A 12,151-nucleotide genomic window follows, 5' to 3' on the forward strand; every position below is an offset into this window, starting at 1 on the left:
GTATATTTTTGGTGTGCCATTGAGGAATAATCGGAAACATTCACATAGCGTTTTAAAACTCTCGAGTCTCCAAGGGTGAAAATGTCTGGTTAGGTTTTCCTCGACATATTTTCTCCTTAGATTTTAGAGCAAATAGAAACAGACTGGAATTTACATTCATAATGAATCGCGAAACTTTCTTGCTTACAAATAGCGAGAGTCAAAAATTTCATACCTTGTCACTAAAAATTAAGTTTTGAATATTATGCAAAACTTTAACAATCTCGATTCATCGTAAGCAATAATTTGAAGTTCAAACAAAACATAATTGCGTTTCTAATTATCCCATCTGTTCAAAAATCTCTTAGTTGTTATCTACCTTCGTAACGTTACAATAAGACACCTTTCATTAAAATAGATAAATGTCGTACCTCCCCCAGCTGCCGAGCTCTGTGAAAAATATTTTCCATCGTGCGCTTTTAAAGCTGGCTTAAATCCAACGGCATACAAGAAGACGAAATTTCCCTCCTTTTCTGCTGATATAAATTCCATTTTAACGACTGTGCCCAGTTTATCCACTCGCACCTTGTGGTATACCAAGAAATCATCTTTTCCATTGAAATCGGGTTTGATTCTCTGCATTGAATTCACATTAAAATCTTTATCTTCAGAAGGCGGAGTTAACGAAAGGCATATTTCTATTGGTTCTTTTAAATTTTTGACTTCAAGACTGGCATTTCCTTCATGATTAGTGAGGGAAAAATCTAAGGTACTGGATTCTGGACTGAGGTTGACGTCGTCAGCTCCATCCACTTCCAAAATGCTCGACCATAAAACAGACTGAAAGAAAAAATAAATCAACTATTCATAAGAATTTTCACTGCAAAATCATATTAATGAGGATATGAATTTGCATCTTTTAATGTTATAAACAACTTGACTCAGCACTATTGGGAGGCTCGACGTCGAATGGCCAAAAAGCCACAGATAGGCGTTGGATAAACTAAACTAAACTATTTCCCAGCTTTAAGAGTTGAATTGTGAGATTTTCAGGTGTACCGGAATGAAACGCAGATTTTAGACAAGAGATGCTACATGAACGCAACTTGCGCTATAAAGATTTTTTACAGCGCCATTTTGTTGGGTCATCAACGAGTGTTAGACGCGCATGAGTGTGCATAGTGGTGTGTTGTTGCGTTCAATTTGTCGAAGTTTATTCCAAACAAAGAGCATTGGCAGATAGTATTATATGTTTTTTGCATTCATTTGAAGAAAAAAAAATGCTGCAGAATCATACCGCTTACTTCAAGAAGATTACAATGATCCTGTTCAATTACAAAATACTTATGAACAATAGTTTCGGCGATTGAAATATGGTGAATTGGGCAGCAGAAAAATGATGCTCTGTGTTTGGTAAGACCATGCAGACGTCGTTTGTTATGAACTGTAAAAACCAGAGCAAACGGATAATACTAAAAGTTACCAACAGCAATAGACCGAGTTGTACACTTCACTGCTTGAAAAAGGCCCTAATGTCGAAATAGGGTGCACGAAGTCATTTTTCTTCATACTTAAAGCTCCATTACATGCGGCAAAACGGGCTCAAGAGACGTTGGAGGCACTCAGTTAGAAACTTCTACCACATGCGACTTACGCACCAGACTTGGCTCTTTCTGATCACCTCTTGTTTTCATCGATGGGAAGACGCACTTACTGAGCACTTACTTGTTGTAAGTGTACTGAATTGCTTGTCTTCGGTTCGAACGAAGAATGAAAAGAAAAAAAAAATATGCGTTTTCTAAAATCATTCAAAACGAGCTGATGTGTGCATCATAGGACTTCCTTTTACGTAAATTTAATGATAATAGCGCCTTGAAGTAAACAAGGATACACTAAATATTTTCACCCCAAGTTTCTTGCGAACCGAAGCAAAAAAACGTTTTACACAGATTTATTTCCCCAGTATTGGCAATTTTAATGTGATTCCGTGGTTAATTCTTCAAATATCACGAACATTGACCGAATTACAACCAGATTTGAAAATTTAAAAAAAAAATCGCCAAATTTTTCGCCACGTTGGCGACAAAACTTGGCGACCAAAAGCTTGGCGATTTGTTGCCAAGTGTTAGACAAACTATAACTCCACTTGAGTTAGCATTGAAATTAACAATGATTTCCCCCCAAAAAGGCGTCAAAGACCCCCTTAGGAACATCCGAATTCAAAAAAAAAAAAAAAGGAAGATGCACAACTAGACCCCACTAAGACATACCGTCTTTGCGTAATGCGAGATACAATCGTACATACGCACATGCGCACATATATACGGACGTCACGAGAAAACTCGTTGTAATTAACTCGGGGATCGTCAAAATGGATATTTCAGGTGTCTGTACGTTCCTATGCATATATCCACGTGTGGTCAGGTCGAAGAAAAAAAAAACTCAACAGTCATTCGGGGGTGAGCTAAATGCAAATTGAGGCCGATTTTTGAGAGAAAATATTTTTTCGCGAATACAATACTTCATTCGTAAAATTAAGTAAAAAATGGGTCAATGAATGTTTCGCAGCAAAAAAGTAAGATTTTTCTCAGCACGGTATTTACAAAGTGCCTGAAACATGAAGGAAATGTATAACCTGCCATGGAGCATATTTCGAAAAATGCCCTTTTTATCCGTCTTCCGAATTTAGCATTTCTTCTTCTTCTTCTTCTTCTTTTTTTTTTTTTTTGAGAAAACAATCCGCATTTCATACTTATACACCTGGTATAATCTAAGACAGTGGATCTCATCCTTTGCACTACCGAGAAGCACATGGTACCCTTCCGATTTCGAAGCGAACCACATACAAAAGGCAGAAATAATATTTTTTTTTTACAAATTTCATTACAACTTAAAAAGAAAAGTATAGATCAATTTTCACTAGCAGTTCACGGAGCACATGAAAATTGCTCGCGGACCGCAGGTTAGGTAATCGTCGACCTAAGCCATCATCTAATTCTAAAAAAAAAACATTGAATCCCGTTCTGGAAGCTTAATTATAGAGCGAAATTTCGTATCAAGACATTTTACTAAAAATAGTAAAATGTGTTAGAATCTCAAATACACAAACTGCTGAAAACAAGGCGTCATCTAAATACTTTTATTTTCACCTTTTTTCCTAGAACTTTCACCAATAATTTAATTATGAAAAATATTCTTGCTAAACAAATGATAGTTTACATGAAATTAAACTTGCATAAAAACTGAGAACAGCATGTATAAACCTCGGTATTGGTGACAAAATGTAGTTTAGTATGGCTTATTTTTTGTTAAAAAGAAGTTCAAGATTAAAGTGATAAAAATAATGATAATAACATGCAAGCAACATGACCTAAAGCCGTTTGAAAAGTTAGTTGCGTCCTCAATTTTTGGCAATTGCATTTAGTAATAATGGGACCAAACTTCAGGGTACTGGACTGATGTTTTGGTCATACCCTCCTGTCCAAAGCAACTGTTCCAGCAAAAATGAAACTGGTGTTTTGATAAGGGAAATTGATTTATTTTTAGAGATATTTTCAGAACCTGAAAATTGAGGCTTGTAGAAACATACGTTAAAGATCATTCAGATAAATAAGAAAAAAAAGTACAAGATGACAATATTAAGACACTAGAAAATCGCCCATCAAGGTATGACGGATAAAAATTGATGCTACATTTGAACGAAGCAATTACCTGTTTGTCGATATTTTGACAGTTGAAATTTTAACCCTAACTCCAGTGGATGAGCCCTAAACTGCAGTAGATAGCGTTCATTGTTGACCACTATTTCATTTTTTCATTCTATTAAAATGACAGTCTTACCAGTAAAACGGTTAAGTTACCGAATTCAATTCAGCCTTGGCACAATAAAGCCTTTCCCTGGATGTCGAACATTACCAAAATGTATTTTCAAATTATCATGCCGTGGCGCAAGTTTCATTGTTGATGGAAAGAAAAAAAAAAGAAAAAAAGAAAACAAAAGGTTTCGAAATTGAAAAATATTTGCGTTCAAAAGTTACGTTTTCCGTTGGATGACCCATGTAACACCTTTTTTTGTTCTTAGTTTGTTAGCTTCTCTACCCTATGTTATTTGTTTTACATTATACTTAATTATTTCACAAAAACAAGACGAGAAAAAGAGTAAAATACAAGAAGTATTTTCTGAAGATGATTTTATGCATACGCACTTCCCTAACCACACAGGCCTGTGATGAAAAAAATACAAGATGAGTATTAGCTGAACTTAATGTATTTTTGGGTGTTGATTTCGGGAAAAATAATGAAAAAAATCCATCGCGTCACATTTTTGTTAAAATTTTAATCTCATGATGATTTTTATGTAGATCTACCTTTTTGATTGGGGGGGGGGGGGGTGCTTGAATTTTTTCTCTCTTCTCCTGGCCATTTTCTAAGGGAAAATGCAAGCACGCTTTCTAGGTTATACCATTGAATCGACAGCTACCTAATACAGTAAAATGTATACGCATACACTGGTAAAACAAATTAAGAAATGTATAGAGTGAGTTACTATTATGAACTACTGTGTTTCTTGTTACGTTTAAAAATGATTTGAGCATTATTCTGAGCAAGACATAAAAAACATTCAGTGTAATATAGATTTCATAAACTATTTTTAGCTATTTTATATAACATGGCATCGTTATTCTATTATGAACATCATCCTCATATATATAATAGTCAATGATCGAGTAACGCTCTTGATGTCATCAACAATGAAACTCGAGTCAAGCCATGATAATTTGAGTATATGGGTTGGTAATGTTCGAAATGTGGGGAAAGGCTTTATTGTGCCGAGGCTAAACTGTATTCAGAAACTTAACTATTTTAAAGGCAAAACTATTTTTTTAGGAGAGTGAAGAAGGGAGAAAGTGTCAACAATGAACGCTATGTACTATAGTTTAGGGTTAATCCACTGGAGTTAGGGCTGAAATTTCAACCATCAAAATATCACCAAACAGGCAAGTTCTTCGTGTAAATGTAGAAGTAATTTTCACCAATCATGTCTTGTCAGGAGATTTTCTTGTTTTTTAAAAAAACATTTAACAAAGTTTTAAATTTTTTACCACTAATCCTATAGCTGTGTCATCAGCACAATCTTCAGGTTTCCCAAGAAGAACGCAGCCACTGGGTAGTGTCATCGCAGTGTTACTGTTCTCAGCGACTGATTCCGATATGTCCCCAATGAGTTTTCTAAAAGAAAAAAACATATTGCATATTTTGTCAAGTCGCTAGCACCTGGCCAAAAAAAAAAAAAAGACGAATTAGAACTTTTATAAAACAGGCCGGTGTGAATTCATCCAGAAAACGACAAACCGCAAGACATCAAACTATATTTTAAACAAATCAAGTGCGTCAGTTTTCTGAAAAGCAAGAGAACTCGAAAATAAGTTATGATTTCATAAAAAACAAATATTTAAGTAGTAATTTATGCCTAAATTGACGGGGTCGACATAAGATTTAGCGTTATGTAAATCATTATAGAAAGACCAACCATATCTTGGTGTTTTCGGTCCAAATTTTTACGTCGTAGCGCCCCTTGGGAGCGCTTCGTTCTCGGTTCATTTAGTCAAAATGTTATAGTTGCAAAAACTGGTTGGAATTTAATTTTCGGCTCGTTATTTGTCCTATTTAGTAACTGTTACTAACAATTAAATTTGTCACCCTGTTGAATATATTCTTTCATGGAATATCTACTTGCTGTGCTGCTTTCAGAATTAAAATTCTCATCCAGAAAACATCGATTGTATGTTTAGTTTAGAAAGAACTATTGTTTCAAAATTTTTAACATAGTCATTGTTTTGTGATAACAGATGTACTTCACGCGTTTCAAAAATCTAATACTTCTTTATCCTTTTCATGTTAACGCATGTTCTCTTGATTAGCTTGGGAGAGGAAAATAAAACTATCAGTCATTACTCGAAGAGTGAAAAACGAAAATGGTAGCAGTTAAAAACTTGAGTTTAGAGACATTAAAATGTCACATAAAATTACGGCATTGTAATCGTGAAACGTATTGTATTTTTAGTGTAATCTTCATAAAAAGCAGAAGTGCAATTCTACAGCTAAATTGACCAAAAATTTAGATAAAATGACTACGAGTATTAAGTTTTATATTCCATCTTCAAGTGAAAGGAACATAACGAAAATTTTATGCTGTACAAGTCAAAATTCATAATTAATCTTTAATTGTTCTTCGTATCATTGTTTATCGTAAAACTTTAAATGCATTTTAAATGCACGATAAATTAATTGAAAATAAAGACATTTTTAGGATTGTGGAGACTCATTTCCAACTAAAAGGTAACCAGTTTTTAAGAGACGCAAAAAACGAAATTGCAAAAAAAAAAAAAAAAAAAAAGAGCTTATGAAGATTGTTTTCAATGTAGTTGAGCACTTTTAAGGATTTTCCACTCCGAAACCTTAACGCTATACCTTTAGGGTTAATATTTATATTCTGATCTATAGCATGAACCAAATATTCTGGTACGTAAATTATTAATAAAATATTAACCTTGATTTGCACTCACCCTGTTTCGCAGTGGTTTGAAATTTTTAGATTTAAATATAAAAAAATAAAACTCAGAGAAAAAAAAAAGTTCCAAAGTATATGCAAATGTTTTTCCGTAAAATAAAATAAAACCAAATATGAGGGCTGTTAATGGATTGATATTAAACTTATGAGGGTGCCTTCTTAAAACCTTAAACTATATCCTTTTCTTCACGACAGGTCTAGACGCTCTTGACCAAAGATGTAGTATGAACTACGAACACAACGAGAAATCGGTTCCATGGGCACCCTAAACCATCAGCTAGACGAGCAAGCGTCCGAAAGCGCATGCGCGTAAGCAACTTTTGCCATAGCCATCCTCGTCACCGATACTTGTAGGCAACGCTTTTGACCGCAAAATTCAGGCGTTCAATGGCGGCCTTTGGCTGCAGCCATTGAGTTGTGAATTTATAGTTGAGAAAAACCTAATCTAGCAGCTTCGTAATCTTACAATTAGAATCTGCGTAGCCTTTGTAAGGCTGCCAGGTTAGGTTTGCCCCACCCATAGTTGTTCTACATCTATGCTTTTGGCACTTCCGTTACACTTACTTTTCTACTTTAATCTGAAATCCAGACGTCGTGTCGACTTCCATGGGATTCTGATTGACCATAGCATCTCTGATCATTCGTTCTGAAATTGCCACGCTTAGCTGTTTCATCAGATTTATTTCGTCTTTCACCTAAATCAAAAATGAGGTTCTATGTGAAGCAAGTTAAAACTCATTTGCGTTAGCAAAGTTTCTGCACTTTTCATTTGAAACACGCTTTGCTTTAATTTCTTTGATAAATGTTAAAGGTGTGCAATTCTTATTTGCCGAAACTTTAATGATCGTTCGTTAAAGAATAACTAGCTGCGTCGCCCGGCTTTGCACGGTCCACCTCAAAAATAAAAGTTATGTCAAGTGACTCGAGTTCAACACTCAGGCTTGAACCAAAAAAAAAAAAAAAAGTCAGTGTAGTTTTGCGGCAGATTGCGGAAAACCCCCCAAAAAAGTAAATCCCCTGATTACAGGAAAAGCCTCAAAACAAAAACAAGAATTTTACCTGTTCATATTCGAGAAAAAGAAATGGCAACAGATCTTTCATCTCAATGATTTTCTTCACGCTGTAAATTTTAATAAAAGCGTTCATCCGGAAAGTTGAGTTGAAGCACTGAATAATAATTTGAATGGAGGAAAGCCTTCGAAAAATATGGATTTTATTTTGAAATCTAAGAGTCATAATTAATAATTTTTAATTGATATCTCCGCTAATTATTATCGGAGGATTATGTTAAATAGCCAAACATGAAGACGGGAAGATGACGAATCCATCGATACCTGGTTCGATAGTCAGTTCACTGTCGTTCGGGAGAAGAAGCTTGGACATAGATAGATAGATAGATACTCAGATTTTATATGTATAAGATGCACAGAATTTTTCTTTCAATCATTTTCCGAAGGATATAAATAAAGAGAAAGTAGAAACCCTTACCTCATCTTTCGATAAATTTTTAGCTCCTTCCACTTTTTTCTGGTGAACTTTCTCAACCACTTCCCAACGGCTTCCCTCCACTAAAAAAAAAAAAAAAGAAAAGAAAGGGAAAAAAATAGCTAGATATAGGAAAATATTTATGCGCTTTTTGCAATACACATAAATTAGGAGATGCGTCTTATGCACATATATAGTTTTTATGACAACAATATTTCAAAATTTGGAATTTTTAGAACCTTTGATATCTCCTTGAATTTGTACAACAGCACTTCACGTATTATATCGTTGCTACGGCTTCTTTATATTCTTTAGTGATTTTATAGTATTTCGTCCTTCTCTTTTATTATACAGTTTTTTCTAGATTTAAATTTCGAAAATCGCAAAAAGAAAAAAATAAAACTTATATTTGTGTATAGAGTACTGCAAAAAAAATAAAAATGGACAAGCAATTTTCCATTTAACATTATTAAAAATAAATAAATCAGCAAAACACAAAAACTAATAATGTAGATGGAAAAGAAGATTTATTTCGATCCTGATAATATGCTTTCTGCTCAAAACAAGATTTAAAAAAAAAAAAAAAAAAAAAAAACTTTCTTCGTGAATTTTTTGTTAAAAAAAAGTTCTAAAGCAAGGTTAAATTATATACATGCTTTGGGTATTTCCTCATTGTTTCCGAAACCAAACGTACAGGAAAACAATCACTTATCAGAAAATAATGGCTTTACATTGATGCGTTAAAAAAAATAAAAATAAGAAAACATTTTTAAATTTTTTTTTATGAAAAACGGTTTAGTTGTTTTAGCTTAATGACTTTTCAAAGAAATATTCAATAATTATTTTGCTATGCTCTCTTCAAAAAAAGACAACATTTCTTTTAGACCTCTGCAGCATGATTTAACAACTTCTATTACTGTTTGTGTTTTGAAAAAAAAGAGTAGAATTTGATATCATTCAACGTTTGGAAACCATTTTTAAATCTAAGTATTAAGCAGCGAACCACTGAATTTCTAAGAGTTCCAATTGCAATAAATTATATTTAGAATGAAACCCTAAATAACACAACTAAACATTAATTAAGCCCAACTTTAATTTCTGATCGCCTCTCAAATGATTTCTTTTTTATTTTCCAGAAAATTTCAGCCTTCTCAAAATACAAAAATCCTGGCCCAATCACGCATTTAATTCGACATCACAGACTCCAAGCAATTTGCGACATCACCCATTGTACAGAATTAGAGTTGGTCACTTTGTTCAAGCTTCATTTGTACTAATAACGGGAAAACATGCCTGCAGACAGCAAATCTAATCTACTGCAGCATCATTAGGTACTCGACTAGTTGCTATGTATAGTTACGGAAATTAATGTCCCATTACTGGAGAGAGTTAATGAAAATTTTAATGCTACTGAAAGCTTTACGTAAATTTATTTCACTTAATTCGAAACGCGATACTTTTATTTACAAAAAACTGTTTCGTAACAATTTTATTTACGAAAACAGTCTCGTATATATGTAATTATTTTTAATTCACCTACAAAACTCTAACTGAAACATCTCGAGTCGTTGAAAACAGTGCTACAAAATAATAATAATAAAATACTTTGTTTGTTCAATTTTAGAAACAAGTTAACGAAAAAATTAGCCTTACATTTAAGAAATGTTAATTTTTGTTTAACAGTGTTATTGTTGTCAATGATAATCTTATAACATAGGCCAGGCAAACTTTAAGCTGATTTTTACTTTATACTTTATAGACTTTTAATATTTACATTTCTGCTCAATTTCTTAATTTTCGAGAGTTTCGATTAACAACGTGGATAAATGTCCTTCGACCACTTCAATACAGTGGTTTTTATACGCAACACTAGAGTGCAGACTTTCTTTCTAAAGAAATTTCCTGTAAGTACCGAGACGTTCCTAAATTACCCTGTAGGGCAAATCTGGAAAATGGCCGAACTTTAAGAAGTGATAGAGTATACCAAAACAGTTCTGAATTACACATCATTGCAGGGTCAGAAATGCTTTCATCATGAGGTAGAAGGCGTTTTACTGGAGTTCGGAAGGACAAACATTTTGCCTTTAGGTATTGAATGGCATCATAAAATCATCTTGATTTAATAAATCCTTTGTCTTTCTGTTACACAACACAACTGTTAAGCAACAAACCTCTTTAGCAAAATAAAGCAAGCTGGCTTTTTTGGTGATCTCCTTTTACTGTGGCAACTTTTCTGTATTAAAAAAGGGATGTATTTCGACCCCAAAGCAAGTGTCAGCAACGATTTTCAATTTTTGCTTCAATAACTTTTTTTATCATTTAAATATATATATATATATATATATATATACTTCAATATACTTCATAGCACGAAGTACCCTAAGGGAGTACTTTGTACTTTCGAACTCTAGTAGAATGCCCGCTTTCGCATAAATGTTACATTTCTGAACCTGCAATGCTATATGATATGCAGGTATACTCAGTCACCTCTTACTCAGTCACCTCTTAATGTGTTTGGTCTACTTTTTCAGATACATCCTGCATATATAATACACACAAAGTGTCGATGCGTCTCTCTTTGAACGGAAAGTCCAGTTTTCAGGCATTCTGTCCCGTTGTCCCCGCATATACTAAACTCTCCCGTTTTCTGAAGTGACAGAACGCGGGGCACTTAATGCGTCAATCAAAAGTCATTGAGTGCAGTTGTTTTAGCATATTAATACCCATAACTTAAATCATGCACATATTATTTAACATGTTTTATGTTTGCTCAGAACTAATGCACACAAAGAAAGGATATCCCCGCTTATGACTAATTTGATGTGCTGGCGAAAAAGCATAGTTGTAAATCGCAGCTCTTGAAGCAATGTTGATTTTAAAGGTAAATTGTATGAAATTCTGTAAAATTTTCATTTATATTTAAAATCAGTGCCAAATTTTCTTAAGCAAATTTTTACTTTAAAAAATTATATCAATTCTTCCCTTTTGTCTGTCAGACTATTAAGAAAGGATTTTTTTAAAAATTAAAATATAAGCGTGCAGATGCTTAAAATTGTTAACTGTCCCGTTTTGAAGAAAAAAAATAAAATGCTCCCCTTAAATGTACATAACAGCATCAAAATGGAGCTCAGAAATTCAAAGTAAGCAATTTAAATTAAAATATTTTTTCAGAACAATTCCGTATTTTAGAATTTTTCCGGTAAACCTAAATTGTTATTATTAGTACTTTACTGATATTATTTCGTTTCTTTCAATTAACTAAAGACGCTCTCTCAAATACCAAAGGGTCTTTAGTTCCATGATATAGTTCGATCGTCTTTGAATAAAAACTCGAATAGCATTGTATTAAAACTCCAAGGTTGGTAAAGGTTCTCCAACATGTGTTTTTCACGCATATTGCTCTAAGTTGAAAAAAAAAAAACGTGTAAATAAATAATTACACGCTGCATGAAATTTGATTAAATTATGTGAGACACAAAATTTACTAATTAATTCCATCACATTTTGATGAATTTCCTTACTATAGGTGTGAGCTTCCCTCTCGCTTACCATATAGGATAAATACATTGGGTTCAGTTAAGTTGTAGTTTAAGAAATCAAAGGCATCTTCCAGTTCCGAGTCCAAGTAATTTCCCCCAAGGACTTCTTCAGCTAATGTCTAAAAGAATAATTAAAAAAGTGTAAAAAAGTTGAACTCATATTAGAAAATGCATGGAAAGAAAACATTTCAACTTTCATAATGTTTTCCCCACATGTACTTTATCATACGTGATCGTTATATTAGTTTTACTTTGTTTGTGTGTGGTGTTTGCATAGTTATACTATACAAAATTATTTGAGGCTTAATTAAGGCTTAAAGATGCCCTTAAATAGTTTTCTTAAGGATTTTTCCTGGATTCCACTCAAAAGATTTCTGCACTCCCTTAATGATAAACAATGTTTATTTTGCAAAAGGAATTTTAATAGATTTTTTCAGATTTTCACTTAGAGCCTATTTTTAAGGACATTTTGAAGAATTGTATTTCTAAACTTTCAAAACAAAAAGTTTGCAAGTTGACTTATTTATTGAATAAGTACAAAATTCTATGCTACGATCACCTGAAACCGGGCAATTAT

At 33.2% G+C, this 12,151-nt stretch overlaps 1 protein-coding gene across 1 annotated transcript in view; it reads right to left on the reverse strand.

Moving 5' to 3' along the window:
• Positions 1-12,151, reverse strand: part of LOC129234330 (location of vulva defective 1-like) — a 196,802-nt gene that overhangs the window by 61,989 nt on the left and 122,662 nt on the right. The window contains exons 19-23 of the mRNA XM_054868323.1: positions 11,585-11,693; positions 8,039-8,118; positions 7,115-7,245; positions 5,082-5,208; positions 381-819 (exon numbers count right to left, since the gene is read on the reverse strand). Coding sequence (XP_054724298.1) covers positions 381-819; positions 5,082-5,208; positions 7,115-7,245; positions 8,039-8,118; positions 11,585-11,693 — 886 coding nt within the window. The remainder of the gene's footprint in view (positions 1-380; positions 820-5,081; positions 5,209-7,114; positions 7,246-8,038; positions 8,119-11,584; positions 11,694-12,151) is intronic.

This window comes from Uloborus diversus, chromosome 1 (genome assembly GCF_026930045.1).
Source record: "Uloborus diversus isolate 005 chromosome 1, Udiv.v.3.1, whole genome shotgun sequence".
NCBI classification, from domain to species: domain Eukaryota; kingdom Metazoa; phylum Arthropoda; class Arachnida; order Araneae; family Uloboridae; genus Uloborus; species Uloborus diversus.